The sequence below is a fragment of the Hydractinia symbiolongicarpus genome, chromosome 8, assembly GCF_029227915.1.
Source record: "Hydractinia symbiolongicarpus strain clone_291-10 chromosome 8, HSymV2.1, whole genome shotgun sequence".
NCBI classification, from domain to species: Eukaryota; Metazoa; Cnidaria; class Hydrozoa; order Anthoathecata; family Hydractiniidae; genus Hydractinia; species Hydractinia symbiolongicarpus.
In genome coordinates this window covers 3,731,204-3,753,376 of record NC_079882.1, presented here as the reverse complement: position 1 = coordinate 3,753,376, position 22,173 = coordinate 3,731,204, and the positions used below count along the sequence as shown (strand labels likewise).

The following is a 22,173-nucleotide window of genomic DNA, read 5'->3' as shown; positions in this document are numbered from 1 at the left end:
GAAAAATGATCATGCGGCAACGCAAAACGCTGTTGGCGAACCACCTGCGTCTCTTCAGCAGGGATGTCGTCTGGAGTCCACCCGAAGGTTTCTCAGGTCTTATGTTTTTTCACACTGCTTCTATTAAAATAAGTTTCAAAATATCGCCAACATTTTGCGTCACACAGCATCAACCAAATCTATTTAAAAAGGGACGTCGTCGGTTCACGCCGTATTAAACACAACATTGTTTAAGCGAGTCCAAAAAACGAATGTCTCGTTTATTCCGCAAACATTTAAAATCTTCCAACATGGCTGCAACAACAGAGGTAAGCTTTGTGAAAGTCGTAACTATTAACTTTTTTCGCGCGTTTAATTAGGATTTATAGCGTCTAAAAACCATACTCTACCTGACAGATAAAGTCTGGAAAGCTTGAACATGCCTGGGAAAAGTATAGCTCTAGCTAGCTGCTGTACCTCAAAAGATGGATTTCTGTGTTTACATTCTTTTTGAGTGGGAAACTCTTTCTATCTCTGTGACACGCAAAAAAATGCAGGCAGTAGATGAACGTGGTGAAACAAGACCTTTTTCCAGATCATCATCAAAAGAATAGGACATTCTACCCTTCTTTTGTTCTGAATACACCAGTCTCAAAAATTATGTCCAAATTAGCAATTCGGCTCAGCTTCGTTGACGTAGTGATGATTGAAAATTTGCTTAATTGACGAATCTCATTTGTGCTACATCCGCCATTTTAAAAATTTTGCAGGGTGAACGCAAACCTAGTTCGTAGGGGAAAGAATGCTTAAAAATGTGGAAATTCAAAAAATTGTATCCAACCATCAGGGAATGATAACTCAAAAATTCGAAAAATTGTATCCAACCATCCAGTTATTAATGCACTATTAATCGCTGATATTTAATGATAACTTTGGCATATCGTTTAAATAGAGTTTCAGCACGCCATTTTCAACTAGTTCTCAGAACCCTTTTCGCATTTTGAAGCGAAGCACAGCAATATGGTGGGCAATTGCTTTTGGGAGACAACAAGCGTATAATATATTTTAGTTTTTCCGACTCAGTATATCAAAAATTTTGATCAAAAATTAGAGTTGGTTGGGTGACTCTAACACCAAATATTTGTGACTTCTGCCTTAGCTAACGGAAGGTAACCACAATAAAAATCTGTGTGGAAATGATACTTAGCTATCTTGATTTTGCTCCAAAAAATTATCTGTGCTCAAAATTCCTAACATTGTTCTTAAAACTCCAAAAAATGTCTGGCTCTGCACTATCTTCACCTAAAATAGGAAAGCTTTTTACCTCCAAAAAAATTGTTATGACGTCAAACCGAATCCCCGAATCAGCGTCGTTTATGAAAATTTTGCTTATAGATAAGTTGCGGTATGTCTAATGTTTTGATTTTGCATCGAGAACAATGGACATGCTTACGCATGTGTACAAGCAAAAAATATAAACAACAGACCACAACGATCGAAAATATTAAGTGTAAAAAAAAACTGACGCTAAAATAAGTAATGTCTGGTCTTAAACAAAGAAGAAAATAGGTGAGAAAAAACAATCCAATGCATTTTTAACCTTATATTCCTAAAAAAAGATTCAATTTGTTATTTCTTTTCTTGCCTGTCAGGATGCACGCGCGTTTCCAGTGGACCTTGATTCACAGTCGCCCAGTGCTAAGTAGGCCATGCTTTGCGATCAGAGTGGACTTATGCCTTATTAATGTGCGAAGATTCAATGTACAAGGCAAATGTATTTTGTTGGTTCTGCCACTGTGCAGAAGAGGAAAAAGGCACAATTTTTGTCATCGTTTTTTTTATTGTTGTCAAAAATTTACTGACTCTCTGACTCATGTTTCATTTTTTCAAAGTGAGCCAGTCAATCTGAGTACAAACTTGTTAGACATGGTGTACCACAAGGATCTGTTTTAGGCCCTCTTTAGTTTCTTATTTATATAAATGATTTAAATTGTGCCATAAAATTTTCCGAGGTTCATCACTTTGGTGATGATACCAACCTAATGTGTTCTGATAAGTCTTTAAAGGTAGTGTCTGCTAAAAAAAAAAAAATTTGAGTATCAAACAACATAGTGGAAAAAGAAACAAAACGTGTTTTTAAAGTTTGCCAGCTTCATCTTGTGTCAACATAAACAGAAATATATTCTTGGCCATGTTGAAACACAGCGATCAACTTTTCAAATGAATTGCGCCTAAAAAAGACTGGGTAAATAATTTAATATGCGTAATTATGCATTTTACGTAGACATTTGTATAGAAACACCCAGACACGCAAGGCAAGTAAAAACACACACCCACCCCCCAGATTCTTAGTGGATGCTTTTTGAACTTATAGGATTTAAAAAATAATTCAGCTTTTTTTAAGAACATCTAAGTTTTAACATAGCGTAAATGTGTTTTTATTTTTACAGAATTCAGGACAAAATTGTTCTTATTAGGTTTGAACATACAGTGGAATCTCTATATCTCAACTACTCTATCTTGAAACGGAGTTTCCCCAAACTTATGCAAAACATTGTTCTTTGTTTTAAAATATCACAATGAGATTGTGTGAAACCCAACACCATCCTAATTAATAAAAAAAATAATAATAATAGCATAAACACCGAAACACATTTTTAAAAAATATCGCGAAAGTTTATTATTTAATTTTACCGTTTTCCTTTTGTGCATGCTAGTGAGTACGGTGTGAGTACAGTATCAAAGATGTGCAAGTATTTTTGATGTACTCGTACGCATATACTCGTCGCGTACTCGTGGAATACCCACAGAAGAAATTACTTGTACCCATAGTTTAATACTCGTGTATAGTTACTCACGATCGTCACTGTAGCATTTAAGTTTTGAACCCAGCCCATTTCGTAAGATTTAGGTAAGCGTGCAATGAATCGCACTCCTCAATAATTCTATGCGTGTGGTGCATGTGCGATTTTAAAAATCCAATTTTTAATAAGCAAAAGCAAGAACGAAATCCCTTTACCCTCTGTACACCGCACAGGGTCTATTGCTTTGGTGTGGAGGACATACAAAGAGCAATGCCATCAAAGTTCTCAATTACACTTTCTTCAATTACACTTTGTAACTACTTGTGGGACAAACAATATTAAATTTAATTTTAATTACAGAAAGTTAATGCTCGGCTAATAATAACCACATTTAACATTACAATGCTAAGGATGGATTATGAATGGATAATCTTTGCTATATATCAAAGTTGTTGTTTTTATCTTTAACTTATTTTGTTTTAAATTTTTTTTTAACTTATTTCTCCAAATCAAAATATGCTTCTGAACAGAACATATAAATATTCTTCTTATTCCTTTAACATATGACATAAACACACATTTAAAATTTAATCTGAACAAACTCGACACTTCTGACTTTACTTCACTTAGGTGCTTTATTTTTTTTCTCTCTATAACGATTTCCTTACTCTCTCTAAAACACTATTTTGGAGCGCTGTAGCCTATTTGCTTGGGTCTAAGTAGCTGTGGGGCTTGTATCACAAGAGAATGCCAGTTAAAATAAATGTCTTCATAGTTTGTTACAATACACATCTGTGTTATACATCACTACAATACGACTAAAATACAAGCGTCTTGTCTTGCTCAGTCCAGTCATAACACTTCTTCCTTTCTTTATATAGAAAAGTCCTTGAATTTATTTGAGAGTCTATGTAGTCGTTGTGGATATCTTGGATTTGCGGTTGGTTGTTCTTCGTTTGTGTTATCCTCATCACCATCCGTCTCCTATTATGGCACTGTGGATCACTGTCATCACTTGACTCTGTTGATTCTGGGTTCTGATCTGCTGCTCTAGGTTTTCTATGTACTAGACAGTCATCTTCTAAATCACCCTACTTCTCTTTTTGTGTAAGAAGTTGGAGGTCTTAGATAAGATGGTCGGGGTTTTACGTATTTAAATTTTGCTGCATCCCTGGTGATAAACTTGCTGGGTCGAGTGGCAGTACCCTTAGATCCATTCATGTGGGTAACTTAGTACGGTTTAAGTTGTTCACACTTTTGCAGTGTGAGCAACTTTCAGGAGCATCCTCATGAATTTCTAAGCTAACCCATTTGAGCTGGGTTGTTCCAGTGTAATCTTTTTATGGACAAATCTGTTGGTTGCATACTGCCTTATGTTGCGTCTATTAAAAGGAGGTCCATTATCTGACTTGATACTTTCAGGTATGCTATGAGTGCACAGTATTTGTTCAAGTTTTAGCAAGACGGTTCAGTAGATTAGGTTCCAGTAGATTTGAATATTTCCATTTCTGGAAAGCGGGAGTATTCATCAATGACAAGAAAAAAGAAGTACTGGACCTTCAAGGCCCACAGGCATCTTTTTCCAAGGTCCATCCAGCATTTGTGATGGTTTCAGAGGCTCATATCAACGACTTGGTGTTGCATTCAGACATGGAAGGCAGGATTTCACCTAATCTTCAATGATTTTGTCCATGCCTGGGAACCATACACTTAAAGGAAGATACTTCTTCATTTTAGTTTCTCCTTGGTGTCCCTAGTGTGCTATGGCTACCACATCCGATATCAGTGTTTTCGGAATGACAATCAGGTCTCTCCTCATCACCTACTGCTGTGCAATAGTGAGTTCTCCGAAAACATGCTTATACGGTTATAATACTTTATGTGCAGGAAGTTCTTGCTTGTGCATTACAGTACAGTCCAGATGTAAGCGTACGCGTACGCTCAAGTTTCACACCTTTTTCTCGGAGGCTGTAGTTGTTTGTCTTTTGTTCTTATTAATTATCTTGCGAGTCTTATAAGTCATTAACTTGCGCGTAATAAACAAAAGATTATCGAAGAAAAAATAGCTTATTATAACTGCGCGTAACTATTGTTAAATAGTGTTAACATAACTATTCCCAATAGCATAATTGCAAATGTTATCAACTCTATCAATGTGACACGAAGAGCCATTGTTTAATGTTTTGCGTGGAAACTAAATAAACTAGCGAGAAGACATTGTTGGTTGCGCGGGTTAAATAAAGCTTTTAAGAGATAGAAATTATTATATTTTAACAAAGATTGAAACTTTAATTTTAATAGAAATGTTTTTTTAGATCGCATTATAAAAGTTTAAAAAACGGAAAACGGCGATAGAAATGTTTTTTTAGATCGCATTTTAAAATTTTAAAAACGAAAAACGGCGATAGAAATGTTTTTTTAGATCGCATTCTAAAAGTTTAAAAACTAAAAACGGCGATAGAAATGTTTTTTAGATCGCATTATAAAAGTTTAAAAACTAAAAACGGCGATAGAAATGTTTTTTTTAGATCGCATTTTAAAAGTATAAAAACGACAAACGGCGATAGAAATCTTTTTTTAGATCGCATTTTAAAAGTTTAAAAACTAAAAACGGCGATAGAAATGTTTTTTTAGATCGCATTTTAAAAGTTTAAAAACGAAAAACGGCGATAGAAATGTTTTTTTAGATTGCATTTTTAAAGTATAAAAACGACAAACAGCGATAAAAATGTTTTTTTTAGATCGCATTTTAAAAGTATAAAAACGACAAACGGCGATAAAAATGTTTTTTTTAGATCGCATTTTAAAAGTTAAAAACGAAAAACGGCGATAGAAAAGATTCGTTATATCACATTTTAAAAGTTTAATAACGAAGAGCGGCGATAGAAATGATTTTTTAGAAAGTTAAAGAACGAAGAACGGCGATAGGAAAGCTTCGTTAGATAGTGTTTTAAGTATTTAAAATGTTATCAACTCTATCAATGTGACATGGCGATCCATTGTTTGATAGTTTTATAAAATAAAAGATTTGCGCGAAAACTAAATAGACAGCGAGATGCATTGTTTAAATCTTTTAAGAGATAGAGCTGTTGCGCTGAAAAAAAACAAAGACAATGTTTTTAACAATAAAATGTAGGTGATACTATAAAACGTCAAAAGTTATATTTTTAGATTTTTTCTTTCTTCGGTATTAAAATTTAATTTGTTTTCGAAATCTTATCGCGAAGGGAAAAGTTCCGAACGTAGGGTTTTTTCCGTTTGCGTTGCTAAACGTTGCTTTTTATAAAAAGAACTTTTAAAAGTTTCGCATGTTAAAAAATATATTTCGACGATAAAGAAATATTACTAAAAGTTTTTTTTCTAAATATTTAGATCATTGCATTTCTTGTTTTTTAAAAGAGCTTGTGTTTTTTAAATATATCAGATTAAAATCGCGTTACTATAATTAGTTTCGTTTTGTTAAAAAAAAAAAATTCAATGGCCTTCGCGTTTAATTTTTTCTCGCGCAGAGTATTGTTTTTAAACAATGTTTCTTGCTATGCTTTTGTTTTTAACACGAAGCAATTATTTTCGCGCAATTTGAAAGGAACTCGCTATCCTATTGTTTTTTTTAATGAAAGCAATTATTTTTGCAAGTTGAGCATACGCGTACGCTTACATCTGGACTGTACTGTATACAGTACTTCAATTTTGCCATGGAATCGCATTGATTGGTATAGCTTTCTGTACCATATCCACTGTCATTACATTAGGAACATCTTGATTGATCACTGCATTGACAAAAAGATATATACTAACTATATAGACCGCATCAACCGTATCATTCAGAAAGATAGGGTAGACAAAACCAACACCATTCTCCAGATCATGAAAAAAATTGTGTGATTTTTGTGGATATGAGTCAAAAAAGCTCATAAAAATGGACAGTGCCCTGCAAAAGAGAAAAATTGTAATTTTTGCAAAAAAAAAGGAACCACTTTGCACACACCATGTTTGTCCAGGTGGTGAAGTCTGGACAGTAACAGATGATGAAGATTCCAGTGCAGCCAAAGAGGATGAAGTTACTGGTAGGATTTACGATGTATGTCAAGTGACAGGTGTTAACCTACTGTTCGTGTTTAGACAGTATAACTAAGTGTTAAATGGGGTTTTTGTTCTGTTTGGTGCAGATCTGATACATTGGTACAACGTTGCGTTGCTGTTGTGTTGCTGTTGTGTTTAATGATTGTTGTGTTAAACCCAAGTCAGAGCTACAACGATTATCAGGTTAGTCACATATTTCGCCTTTTAACACTGGTAGCAGAGGGTGTACTAACCTTTTAAAGATGGCACACTACAAAGCCCCACCGACACTTGGTGATAACACTAATATGTGTTATGAGAACTGGAAAAAAGAAGTACAGATATGGCAATTATTTACTTTGTTGAAGAAGAAGAAGCAGGCACCTGCTAATTTTTTGGCTTTGACTGGTCAAGCACGAGAAGCAATTTTAGAGATGGAACTTGAAGTATTAAGTTCTGATGATTGTGTTAAGGAACTCGTAAAGAAGTTAGACTCCTTGTATCTTAAGGACTCGCACCATTCAGCTTATGAAGCATATGAAAAGTTTGAAAAATTTTGTATACCTTCATCAATGACAATGAATGATTATATTATTGAGTTTGAAAGACTATACAACAAGCTCAAAAATTACGATATGGAATTACCTGAAGGAGTTTTAGCTTATCGTTTTATTAACAGTTCAAATATTTCGGAAAGTCATAAGCAGCTTATTAGAGCAACTTTAACAGAACTAAAATACACCAAAGCCAAAGAGCAGCTAAAAAAGATTTTTAGTGATCCTTCAAATTTTATGACTGGTCAAGGTAGTGATGATATCAAAATCGAGAAGACTGAAGACATTTACTATGGAGCTACGTACAGACAAAATAAAACTCAAAGTCGATCTAGAGACAACAGAAGAACATATACCCGAAAATTTGCAGATGGGAATAGAAGATTGAACCCATTAGATAGAAATGGTGAGCCTAGTAGATGTTCTATCTGTGGATCAGTTTTTCACTGGGCAAAGTCATGCTCAGATACACGTCAGGGACAGGAAAACAAAACAAAACAAGCACCTGATGAAGTTCAGGTAACCCTTATTAAAGAATGCATGACAAATCTTGTTGGAGAAACTTTAAGCATGGCAATACTTGACTCTGGATGTACCAAAACAGTTTGTGGTGAAGATTGGTTGCAATGTTATCTGAACACATTGAATGATGGAGAGTTAAAGTCTGTGATTGAAAGAAAAAGTGCAACAATATTCAAGTTTGAAGTGGTAAACATGTGACATCTGTTAAAAATGTCACCTTACCTACAATAATTGCTGGACGAAGCGTGATGTTATCCACAGATGTGGTGCAAATACCATTACCCTTATTGCTAAGCAAGGAAGCTATGAAAAAGGCAAACACTAGAATAGACTTTGCCAACGATAAAATAATTATCTTCAACACAGATATACCAGTTTCTTTCAGTTCCTGTGGTCATTACTGTATTCCAATAGGAAGAGTTGGAAAGTTCAAAGAAGGAGACATTAAAGAAGAAGCACTTGCTATATGTAATTTTTTACAACAGAAAACACCACTGCAAAAGAAGGCTGCTGCAGTCAAACTTCATTGACAGTTCAGTCATCCTAATAGTTCAAGACTAAAACAGTTGCTGATAGATGCAAGTATTAATGATGTTGAGATCTTTAATCATCTTGATGAGCTTGAGCATTCCTGCCAAATTTGTTTGAAATTCAAAAAGCCAAAGCCAACCCCGATTGTAGGTTTTCCAATGGCAAGACGATTCAATGAAACAGTAGCATTAGATCTGAAAGAATGGTCAGATTCGCCGAAGGTTTGGTTCTTGCATTTAGTTGACCATTTTACTCGCTACAGTACTTCGTGCGTCATCAAAACAAAAAGGAAAGAAGAAATAATTAAACGAATTTTTCAAATATGGATTTCCATATTTGGTTCTGCTGAAAAATTTCTTAATGATAACGGCGGAGAATTTGCAAATGAGGATTTTGTATCGATGTGTGAAGATGCCAACATCAGAATATGCACAACAGCTGCAGAAAGCCCTTGGAGCAATGGTTTGGTGGAAAGGCATAATGCTATTCTTGGTTATAATGTTAGCAAGATGATGGAGGATAAAGTTACAGTCGATTTGGACATGGCAGTAGCCTGGTCAGTGAGCGCCAAAAATTCCCTGAAAAATGTCAATGGCTACAGTCCGAACCAACTTGTTTTTGGATTCAACCCAAATCTTCCGAACTGCGATAATGCGAAGTTACCAGCTTTAGAAGGAAAGACTTCCAGTGAGATTGTTGCAACAAATCTAAATGCTATGAACGCTGCACGGAAGGCATTCATACAAAGTGAATCAGCGGAAAAGGTTAGAAGAGAATTAAGGCATCAAACGAGAACGTCAGGTGATGATAGATTTGAAACTGGGGACAAATTCTTTGGGGACAAAAGAAAAACAAGCAATGCTTGGAAAGACCAGGTAGTGTCATAGGACAGGATGGCAAACAGGTTTTAAAAAAACATGGCAGTTCGTATGTCCGTGTGCACCCTTGTCGTATCCAAAGAGACACAGGCTTTTCTCTGATTGATGCTACTCCCATAGAAAGTTGCAGAAATAAACCAATAACATCTTTAACCGACACCGATAATCCTGCGAATGAAGAAGTAGTAGGTGATGGAGATAGTGATGACAGTGCTGAAAATATTGATTTGCAGAACTTCCAAAGTGATGAACCAGAAAGAAGGGATGCCATTAGAAAGGAGAGACAAGAAAATTCTGATATTGATTTGCAGAACTTCCAAAGTGATGAACCAGAAAGAAGGGATGCCATTAGAAAGGAGAGACAAGTTGCATCAGATTAAATTAATGATATAAATAATCTAACCAGTAGCATAAGTCAACAAGACCAAAAGTGGTTTGATGGTTCTGTTAAACCCAAAGCTAAGTCATTTGTAAAGTGTAAGTTCAAGGACTGTGATACAGTTAAAGATGTGGAAATTATATCAAAAGGTGGTAAAGCAACTGGAAAATATAAATCCTATTTGAATATACGAGATGTAGATAGTAATTCATTGTCATGTGTTAATTGGGAGGAAATTGAAAGTTGGCAGCCAATAAACACAGAAGAGGTACTTCTTTCGCAAGTAAAATTTGCAGATTCAGACGTCTTGAATGCTAAAATTGACGAATTGGAAAAATGGAAAAAGAACAAGGTTTATGAAAATGTTGAAAACCATGGACAAAAGGCATTGTCTGTGTGATGGGTCGTGACTGAGAAAATACTGAATGGGAAGAAAAAAATGAAAGCCAGATTAGTTACACGGGGCTTCAAGGAGATAGATAATGACATTTTAAAAGACTCCCCAACTTGCTCGAAGAAAAGCTTGCGTTTGATACTCACCCTGATTGCTTACAATAATTGGAGGTGCAGTTCTATTGATATCAAATCTGCATTTTTACAAGGAAAGGAAATTGAAAGAACTGTTTACCTAAAACCTCCAAAAGAAGCTGATAATGGAAATTCTTTGTGGAAGCTTAAGAAATGCATCTATGGTTTGGTGGATGCTTCTCGCTATTGGTATTTGCGTGTAAAAGAAGAGCTCATAAATCTTAATGTCTCGGTGAGCAAGAGTGATCCTGCAATATTTTACTGGCATCATGGTCAACAATTATCAGGAGTAATGGCCACACATGTTGATGATTTTTGTTGGGGCGGGAATGAGGATTTCATCAAAAATGTTATAGAACCTTTACGGAGAGTGTTTCTTGTTGGATCTGAATGTTCAACTGTATTTCGTTATCTTGGATTAAGCTTGAACCAGCACAGTGATTTTACCATTCAAATCAACCAAAATGCATATGTTGAGGAAATTGAACAACAGGTAGTGATCAAGATGAGGAGATTATAACCGTTAAAATTATACTGCAATCAAGTTGATTCAATATGCAAAAGAATCCTTATACCTGAATAGGTATACTATAATTTTTGACATGCTACAAGACTAAAGACCAAGGTTAAGCAAAGACGATATGTGATGGCTACACATCTTGATTTCCTTAGAAGAGCCAAAATTGACATTGCAGCTAGATGTGGACAGACACACAAGGCTTGGGCATACGTAGTAGATGGTCAAGTCTTTGTTAGGTTCAGAGGATGCAAAAGCCTTGGGGATACTTAAGATCAATCCAAATGGGGAAGTAATTTCACAAGTCCAGGAGGAAAACCCCAAAAGTGTACAAGATATTATTAATTCACATCCTGCATTATTTGAAGGGATTGGGGAAATTTCGAAATAAAGAAATGGGTTTTAACCATCAAGCCAGTGATTCAGAGAGAAAGACTGGTACTATTAGCCTAAAGAAAAGGGTTAATGGCACATATACAAGAGCTGAGAGATAATGATATCATTGAAAAACAACTGGGTCCAGCAGAGAATTTGGATTGGATTTCCAATATAGTGTAACTAAAAAAAAAAAGGCATGGAGAAAATTTGGGTGAACATTGACTTGACATATGTGAACATTGCTGTGCCAACAGTCCATATGCTATGCCACAAGCTTCATAGCGCTTGACTTGATCTGAAGAATGCGTTTTATCAGATCCTGTTGGGTAAATCCTCTTGACCATTAACCAATTTCTACACACTAGCTGGAATACATCGTTTTAAACGCTTGATCATAGGAGCCGGCCCAGCCAGCCAGGAATTTCATGAAAGATTTTGCAAGAATATTGTTGGGTAGAACAGAGTACTACAGATTGAGGATGACCTGCTTGCATATGGAAGAAACCAGGAGGACCATGACAAACATCTGAAGGACATATTTGACCGTCTGGTGAAAATGGGAGTCACTCTTAGCAAGGACAAGTGTGAATGGAGCAAAAGGAGAGTATTGTTGTTTGGTTACAGGTTTAATCAGTCAGGAATGACACCTGATCCATTGACAGTCAAAGCTTTTGTTGAACTACCATCACCTTCCAGTATCTCGGAAGTGAAAAGTTTTTTGCAAATGTGTAAGTATAATGCCATGTTTATTTGTAATGACTATGTAACATACAGTGACGTTACAGCTCCCTTAAGGAAACTAATAAAGAAAGATGCAAAGTTCAATTGTTTTTCACAGTGTGAGGAAGCCATTCAAACACTGAAAGATGCTCTTGTGAGTGACAACTTAATGACATACTGAGATCAAAGGCATAAGACCAAACTTGTTGTAGACCGGGGTCCAGAAGGAATCGCAGCAACATTGCATTAGCAGGATGAAGACACAAAACAATGGCACACAGTTAACTACACCAGCCAAACCTTGACACCAGTGGAAAAAAGATATATATGCAGTTATTATAGGATAAAGTTTGGCTATTTTATTTAGTATCATGCCACTACTGCGATGGTACAACAATCCCACCCTTAAAGGACCAGTACGAGTGGAACAGCACTGTTCCAATTTCAAAGTAGTGTATGAAAAAGGAAGCAATAAACCAACTGAATACAACAGTCACCATCCTTTGCAAATATCATTAACATCAAAGATAATTTAGGAGTCACTGGCTATATCTTTTTGGCTGCTTTTTCAATTTTATTGGCCTGAGTCGCAGCCAATGTTAGATTTCTTTAAATTAAAAGAAGTAGCAAATTTATAAAAATATGCATTTTTAACTACACCGTTTTCTACGTACATAAAAAATGTTTTGCTTTTTTTGTAAAGTGGATAATTCCAAAAAGCTATCACAGACACAAAGAAAACAAAGATTTGCATGTGTGATTAATTGCACGCATAAATAAACCTGCCCATGTGTGGGGTATGCCCATGCGATTGCACAAAATGATCTGGGAACCCATTGTTCATGTATTTCGACATTGCCATGATATATTTTGCCACTCGTAGTATGCTTTGATTTTCTACTGGTAGGGATCGTTCAGACTGAGTGCAAGTCTGTAAGCTAAGTGCAATACTAAAATTAGTTTTTTTAGCAGATAAATAAACAACCTACTAAGGGTGAAAAAGATACCCTGTATACCCTGTCAAATTCATGCAACAGATTATCCAGTGGCTCCAATCATCTTTAAATGAAGTGTGTCGATGACCCAACTTTTTACACCACGCTGACAGCATGAGCAACTGCTGTGATGTCATAATGAATATATAAAAGTTTAACACATTGCAGGGCTTTCTGAATTAAGATTTTATAAACACGAGGTTTTGTACACGCTACAAAAATTACAAAGCAAATGGTAAATGTAAATTTTAAACTCTTGCAGGTCATTCATGCCTACAACGAAAGAGGGTTTCTTCGTTTTTTGTTTTTGCTTTATTATTACTCTCCTTTTAATTAGTTAAGTAAATAGATATTCAGTTCAAACTTCTAACATTAAGTGAAAATTATGTATGTATTAAAAGTGTGTTCACTTGTTTTGACTTTTGAGAGAAGTTTTTTTAAAATATTTACAAAAAACATTTTTCAAAAGAAAATTACTTATTTGCATGGAGAGTTTTCTGATAACGTCAGTATCATATGATTGCTGTCTCTGAAACTATGATTTAAACATAGAATTTCAAAATATTTCTTTGTCATAATACATTCGTTGTCATTCGACTTTCATTCAATAAAGTTGAATATTCTTTACTTGTTTCACTAAAATCACTACTGTATTCCACATCAGAAATTGCAGAGCTAGAGCTAGAAATTAAATCTTCCATATTCATTGGCTCTTATGTTCTCAGCATTCAGTGTAAGCTGATTTCACCTCACAAATTAACTCTGTCCGAAATTAACCGTGGCATCAGAACGATTAAATGTCCCATAATCCTCTTTTGTTTAGTGTTGTTTACGAACTCAATTCCTTATTACATGAGAACCTAGGATGTTAGAGAAGTTTGACTAACTATTAATGTAAAATATTTATGAAATGAGATGGTATGGTAAAACTTACAGGTGGCTTAAACATTGACCTTCTAAGCAAAGAATTTATTTGCGGGTACAAAGATTTACTACATATATACTTATTCTGTGAAATAGCATGTTACTAAGGCCACCAATAGAAAAACAACACTTATTGACCATATCTTTAGTATTAGTCAAAATTCTCTGGAGTGCCAGAATGCATTGTTTACAGATGAAATTAATGATCACAATACTCAATACCCAATATCTTCAACATTAGGAAAGAAAGATATGAGCTTGGATACAAGTAGACTTGCCAGGAAAAGGAATTAGATTAGAAACAATACATTTGTGATTTTTACAGACTTCTGTTCAATATCCTTTATGACGCATGATTTCGTACCTTGATTAAAAGTCGTATTAACACTCATGCACTACTGAAAAGGGTGAAATTAACTCGTCCTTCTGCACCTTTGATAAGTGATCCTAAAATTATTGTTATGCAGAGCCATAAAAGTTATCTGAAAGTTACTAGTTTACAATATTTCATCTATAAACAAGAAATATCAATCTTAAAAATACTATCAAATCAAGTAACTGGTCTTTTCTACGTAAATCACTATCATTGAAACAATCAAGAGTAGCGTGGAATACGATTCCCTGACTTCAAGACAGGATCACAAATGCATTAAGAAAGATCCAACAGAACTAAACCAATATTTACCTGCAATTGCTTCTTGTTTCACAAACAAATCTAGCTCATCAGAAGATTAACTTGAACTATAAACCCAACATAATATAATAGTGAAGTTAAAAATATTATTTCAAAGTTAAAGAGCAATGTTCAACAGGTAGTGATAACATTCCAGAAAAATCTATAAAACATATTGCTCATCTTTTAGTTTGACCCTTGGTCCATATTATGAACAATTACATTGATAAATTTTAGTTTTCTGCATGATTGAAAAACGCCAAGAGTTTGTCCTAATCCAATGAGTGAGAATCCTGTTAATAATAATATCGGAAATCTCTAAAGTCATTCTTATACAACTTTACAAAATAGAGATTTATTGTGCAACCCAGTCTGGTTTCAGGAAGGGTCACTTGGCAATAACAAGTTTGTTAAAACTCAGCTTGAATCAGCTCGTAATTTGACTGGTTCCTAATTTTGTTTTGGCAATTGAAAATTAAAGTGTTCGCCGTTTTTTAATTTGGCTTAATAAGAAGTCAATGAAAGTCTTGGAATTTGGTTTTTAAAATTTTGTGAAGACCCTATTTTCAAGAGGTATTTTATATTATATTTTATTTTAGGACATTACAAAACACTCGGTGCATACATTGGTGTTTAGATCAATTAAGAGGACTCATGATATGTTTTTAGCGGACCATACACTTCCCGTAGCTCAAAGTAAATTAGCGTAAGTTTACTGTTTTTATCTAAGTTTTATATTGACGTTTGATATGTGTATATCATAAAAAGACTTTGCAGAGTACTGCACATGGTTTTTAACAAGACAAATTAATTGCTGCACCACATACCTTGTCTCTATCCATATTAAAGTCAATTTGTGATACTGGGAATTTAATGACAAAAAAATCTACACACAGCTGTCAATAAAAAAACTATTCGGGTAATGTGTCAAAATCATTTTCATATGTGCTAAGGTCCATTTGTTGAATGAGTTCAAACTTTAAATCTTTGACATCAATTTTTTGAGAAGTGCTTCTAATATTTAAGTGCTTTTTGCATTGTCATGATGGGGGAGGGGAGCATTTTTCTTGCACAAAGTTCAAACATCTGGATGGTGTCATTTTTGTACAAAATTCCACTGCAAATGTTATCAAACGTTGCCCTACTGCCAAATCACCAAATATATAAAAATAAGATTAAAGTAAACAATTTGTATATCGTTTGGGCTTTATACAAAAGTTTTTGACAGTTTCGTGACAAAATAGTTTGTCCGTCAATTTGTGATTTTGTTTTGACGGAAAATTCACAACCTAACAGTTCAGAGCAAAAACTCTGGAATAATTTGAGGATGGTCTCATTTCAGAATATGTAATTTTGAGTATGAATGTTTATGTTTTAGAGACGATGTGAAAAAAAAGTTTAAAATACTAGCAGAGTATTCGCACATAATAAGGACACACACTGATAAACTAAACAATACTCAGAATTCATCTTTCCCCTTGGCTTTAGAGGCTCCGAAAAGTAAGTGTGCTACGACTTAAAAGAATAAGTTTTAATAAAAAAAGATAAAGATACGTGATTTCTATTTTTGTTTTTAGATCATGATGCTCCTCTTGCAATAACAGGACCGCATCATTTCCCAAGTGCACCAGGTACAGAAAGTTCATAACGTGTGCCCAATTTAGATGAAAAAAATATCCGATGGATTGTAATATTGCTTAAAGTTGCTATTTGTTTATTCGTTTAAGGAGTTTCATTAACAGAAGACACTGCAGCAAACAAAAGACAACCAACTGCGACTGGTGAAAATTATGTTCGTTCATTACAACCTCTCTCCCAAACACAGTAAGGAACTATAATCTTGCATTTTATAACTTCTAAAAATTTATCTGTTACAGAAATAAATAATTCTTAAAAAACCCTCCCTGATGTTTCTTGGCACACCACTCATGGAACCTTTTTCTAAAATTTATTTTCCATCCTGGAAGGATTTGTTGTCAGTTTCATTAAAAAAGCTTGAATTAAATAAAAGAATAGACACCAATATCAACAATTTTCTATTGTCAGTGCATTAATTTATAACACAGCATTTCCACAAAAATGTAAATAGAAAATTTACGGACAATTACAGTTAGAGTATTAGCATATAAGGTAATACACTTGATTAGAGAAGCAAACAGTTACAAAGATATATTTTGGTCATTTCAGCAATAACACGTACATTTATAAGAACTTTCTTTGGAAAATGTTTTAGCTGTAGCTCGAAACACTAATCAGAAAATGTTTAGGATCATGTGCTTCTTAAGAAACATTAGAAGATATTGGGGTTAAAAGGATTTTTTATGATGCCATCAAACAAACGTATAAGTTTCAACAGAACATGTTCCCTTTATTTTAGTTCCTCCTCTATTCCAACCAATTTGACCTGCCACCTTTTTATTTTTATTTTTTTGATTTTTTAATATAGAATGCGCTGTTGAAGTTAAAACAGTTAATAATTTCTTAGTCTAAAGAAAAGAAAATTGACCCTATTTTTATTTGCAAGAGTTATAAGACACAAACATAACACAGTTTTATTAAGGAATATTTGCATGAATTTCATTTCAAAATTTGTATACTTTCAATATGGTAATTTGAGAAAATAAAGACAAATAAGTAATATCCTCTCCAAGGGCCCATTTTAAATAAGTGTTCCAGTTGCTTAATCAAGCATTTACAGTAGTCAACTGCATTCTAAAAAAGAATGTGTTCAGCGTTTTTCAGTTCTATTTATTGTGTATTACTCATTCCTGCATTTCTAACATGACAGAAAAATAAAAATAACAATAAAAAATCCGCTTTTTTTTCATTGTTGCAGTTGTACCTAAGTCAGTCAACCAATATTGTTATTTCCATTGTGTTAATTTTAGATCAGATGCAAATAAACACGCACCTGGTATCCATGAAATAAGGGAAAAAGCCGGTACTCTGGACAGAATTGCACCTAAATCTAAAGTATTAGGTGTTACGGGAGAAAGTAAAGTACCTTTTTCAATGGGTATTGTCCCAAGGAAGGGAAGAACTCTTCCAAAACCAACTTGGCATGCACCATGGAAACTCATGCGTGTAAGTACACTAAAATAATTATTTTTGTTCAGATATTTACAGTATAAAACTTTAGGTAGAAATAAAATAAAACGAATAAACCTTTAGGATTAGAAGAACATATTAAATTTCTCTGCTTGTTTATTGGCTAAGTTTGGATTTATAATAATTGTGAAAGGCATTTTTTGATCATGATTCATTGATATTTTGTTGTGTGAGGGGTAAAATAGTGTACCTATATATTTACAAACAAGTTTCTCCAAAAAGTTGTTGATTAGTGTTATAATGTTGTGGTCCTGGTACTCAGCGGGACTTGTAAATTATTGTTAACTGTATTTCTTCGAAATAACTTGCTGAAACTTCTAACTTGTTTCTTATCATTATCTCCAAGTTGTGTTTTTGGTAGCAAGAAATTTTCATCCAATGATTTTCTTTTGTGTAGGCCTGTATGATCAATTTCTTTTTTTTCTTTCTTGGTTTCATGTAAAATACCTCTTATTTTTCTTTTTAACATTGGACTACGTTTTACTTTTTGTTGACTAGCAGCCTGGCTTAATACTTTCCATTCTCTCTGTGAAAATGTTTTAATTTTTTGTTTCTGCTGTTTGCAATATACTTCGATTGTTATTATTATCACTATGACAACAGCCAAGAAGTAAAAGAAATAAAAGTCTGTAAGAATTTTTCCAACCACCACAAGTAAAGTACCAAATACTATAGCATTACCAAGAGAGTTTAAGAAATCGTTATATGTTACATCAGGAGTCATGTTAAAAACTGAAGCTGCTTCACAAGTCTCTTAGAATCTTTTAGCTCTGCAGTCTTTATAAGTGATAATTACTATTTTTTTTCTATTAACTGTTTGATATTTTCTTTATATTTATATTTAACAATGTTCAAATTTTATTTAATCTAGTAAGTTTAAAATGTTTCTTCTATTTTTTTAATAATTGATTTGTGGATATTTAGTTATCTATTCAACGGATAAGAAGTATTTATAACAAAAATTCATGATTTAATATTTTATCACAAAATTTTGAATTAAGGAATCTGTTAGTAAGGAAGAAGTTAAAAGCGTTGTAAAAAACGTATATGTAGGTCACCCAGGTTTATTTTAGAAGTATGAATAATTTATTAGCTCATTGTATACTTTTTTGCAACAACTATCAATCAACTAAAATTAAATTGTAATACTAAACAAAAAGAAAGGGAGGGAAAGAAGCATTGCATTGAGTTATTCCACCAAACTGTAGCACATAAATATAGGGGAAAGAAAAATTTTGAAGTGAATGAAAACTATTTGTGAGTACAGAAGTAATAAATTTCTGAGGTGTTGGTCGTGTATACCATATTTATTTAAACAAGCACCACTGCTCTATGGAGCATTCTCTTTTGATATTATTTATTTTTGAAAAAATTTACAACATTTTTTTATGAAAACAAGTTTTTTTCAATGTTTTTAAATAAACGAGGGACTCTCTCGAAAAAGTTCCTTCTTACAAATTTCATTTCTTAATGGTTCAAAGATTTTTACAGGCTCTAATTGTATACAAATATTTGAAGCAACATTGCAAAAAATATATTCTACCGTTATCAAAAGTTATATTTAAACAAAGACAAGTCAAACAAACAGGTATAGTAAAAAATATTCACCTACAATCTTTGCAACAAAAACAAAACAATGCGTTTGTATCGCGGTTACAAGTTTTTAAACATATTTTGTTGTTCGATATGATTTCAAATTAATTCAAATTGAGATTCGATTGTCCGAAATGACAATTATTGTGTCAAAAGAACAGCTAACATTTCAATGAAAAATTAATTTGTAAGAGCAGTTTGTAAATGACTGAAAAGCGCAAGTTCCTAAATATGTTGATAAAAATAATATATAATATTATTCAATTAATAAAGATTAACAAACAATAATGATATATAATAAATCAGTGACTGCATGTCATCAAATATTTGGTTTTATGAGCATTTAAATTAAAAGTTGAAGACGTATTATAATGTTTAATTGCATCCACTCTTGCACAATTTCTTTTTGTAACATGCTTTTGGTTTGCTCAACTATTTCTGGAATATTCCATTGTTGCATCTTGATCGCTTGAGAAATCAATAAAGATGAAACGAAAATTCGACATTTATTCCAGTTTATCTTATCTTTCCTTCATATAACTTTATTATTTAAAAAAAGATTTCCTTTGTATTCAATGCTTTTTTTTCTTAAGCGGATGTTTTTAAAGGGTAAATGAATATAAAGAAACCCTTTATATTCATTATACTTGATTTTTTCCCTCTATTATTATTATTAGAATTATAAACATCCAGATGGTATGTTGTTAAGGATTGCAAAAAAACTGAATCATTGAGTCTTACTACTCTTTGGTTCATTGTCAAAATTGGGTAGTTGGTAACCATATTATTAGTGCATAAAAAAACTCAATATTTTTGCAACAAGTATTACATACAATTTATTAGACCCTTTATATCTTTAACAGCCCAAAATGACTAAAAATTATCCGAATGACAGCAATTTTTTTTAAAATATCGGGAAAATGAGGAGTCAACGTTAAGTTGACTAGTCCAGTTGACGCTAAGAGGGTTTTATTTTTCCGAAGATAAAATAGACACCCGGGTCTGTTCAAGTAAGCATAGCTAGTTTTGAATTTAACCATGGCTGTACTATGATGTCAAAAAAGCCTTGTGCAAGTATTGTGTTTTGTTTTGTTTCTTTTGTAAATACCTTAAATGGAACCCGAGGCATAAAATGATATTGGACTTTTTTTATGGAGCCTAAAACTTAGCTAACAAGTGTTTTTAAATTTTTTAAAAAGCTCTTTTTGTTCTCAAGATATTCACATGTAAAGAATTTCATGTATTATGATGTCAAATTTAAGTAAAAGAAAATTTGGACATTTTCTGTCATCAGTAATTTTAGACCTGTTAAGGGATGTGCATTTAAACTTTAACAAGTTGCAATAACATTTTGTGGGTAAGCTTAAGTGCCATATGTTGACTTACAAAATTTGATTGCAAACCGACATGCAGATCCCAAGTTATGGGGTCGTCATCAAAAAATTAAGAGGCCTGGGACGAGCAAACGGGTGTCATTTTTGCAAAAAAATTTATATTAATCAATTCACCTTTATAACATCTTTGCATTGATAAAGTTTGAATGCACATCCCTTATCATGTCTAAAATTACTGACGAAAGAAAATGTCAAAATTTGCTATCTCTTAAATATGACATTATAATTTATGCAGCATAATTAAATCTAAAATTGTGTAAATGTAAGTATCTTGAGAACAAAAAGAACTTTTTAAAAAATTTAAAAAGACTTGTTAACCAACTTTTTAGCTCTATAACATCAGTTCAACATCATTTTATACCTTGAGTTCCCTCTAAAATTAATAATAGAGAAAAATAATAGAAGAAGAGCACTCCACATGCTAATTTGCTTAAAGAACTGTAGAAATGCACCTCGAAGTTTTAAAAGGAAATTCCACAGATGTGCTGTTACTTTAGTGATTATTATTCCTACTTGGGGTGAATTTTTATCAGCACGAATAGCAATGTTAAAATTGGGAGAAGTAATGAAATGTAATCCAATTTCTTGGTCACCAGGGGGTTGCTTTACAAGGGGAAGATCACATCGACATGAATCTTACCAGAATGACTGCTCTGGAAGTCCCTTAATTGTTCTGGATTTTGTTTTTGGTACTACAAAAATGTATTTGGCAAATTTAGAATTTTTGACAAACAACTCCTTGTGTTATTCTAAGAATAGTCAATGCTTATATTTGTCAGGCTCCTGTTTATTTTCATGCTGCTGTGGTTATTAAAAATTCATTAAAAATATAAATGTTCTGGAATGTTGTCCACAGAAAATAATAGGCTAAATGTAGGAGCTCCATAACACATGTAAAGCTACAGCCAGGGTCGCAAGTCTGGGCGCACAGATAGTAGTTTGCTTGAAGTTAATTTACATGTGTTAGAAATAATAACTGATTTTCTTTTGAAATACTGGTTGATAACTTTGTTGGCAAGGTTGACACGGTGATACAAATAATCGTGTCAGAAGATTTCAAATTTAAAAGATCCTGTTATGATTTGACTCTCAGAAAGACGCGGTAGTTGAATGGCAAACCATATTAGAAGTTTTATTTTATAATTATATGTGTAGACTTGTTTGGTGTTTGGGTTTGTTTTATTTGCAAATTAATGGCATGTTATTAGTCTGCTATATTCTGTTGTATGAATCTACTATGATTTATTTTCTACGCTAGGTTATTAGTGGACATACAGGATGGGTAAGATGTGTTGCTATGGAACCAGCCAATCAGTGGTTTTGTACTGGATCTGCAGACCGGACAATAAAGGTAAATGAACATGTGTATTTTTCTTGGACCAAAAAAAGACTAAGCACACTTTTAAATAATAGTAAAGGAGTTACTTATATGTTGGCCAATATGATACCAATGTGCATCATTTTTATACCCTCCGTGGAGTTGTGTCATCAGGTGCAATGAAAAAATTTGCTTAAAGTAGTTGGGTGTCTTTAAATATAAAACGTTTATCAAATTTGAAAATTAGTTTCCTTGAGATTACTCAGTAATATGTGGGCTTGTTAGAAAATGCACTTAAAATAAACCACAAGTTTAT

General features: G+C 33.4%; 1 protein-coding gene across 1 annotated transcript in view; it reads left to right on the top strand.

The window, feature by feature from the left end:
* Positions 1-235: 235 nt before the first annotated feature.
* LOC130655696 (pleiotropic regulator 1-like) overlaps positions 236-22,173 on the top strand; it is a 29,031-nt gene continuing 7,093 nt past the window's right edge. Inside the window, exons 1-7 of the mRNA XM_057458480.1 lie at positions 236-308; positions 15,044-15,150; positions 15,823-15,944; positions 16,022-16,075; positions 16,172-16,268; positions 17,333-17,528; positions 21,798-21,890. Coding sequence (XP_057314463.1) covers positions 252-308; positions 15,044-15,150; positions 15,823-15,944; positions 16,022-16,075; positions 16,172-16,268; positions 17,333-17,528; positions 21,798-21,890 — 726 coding nt within the window. The 5' untranslated portion in view covers positions 236-251. The remainder of the gene's footprint in view (positions 309-15,043; positions 15,151-15,822; positions 15,945-16,021; positions 16,076-16,171; positions 16,269-17,332; positions 17,529-21,797; positions 21,891-22,173) is intronic.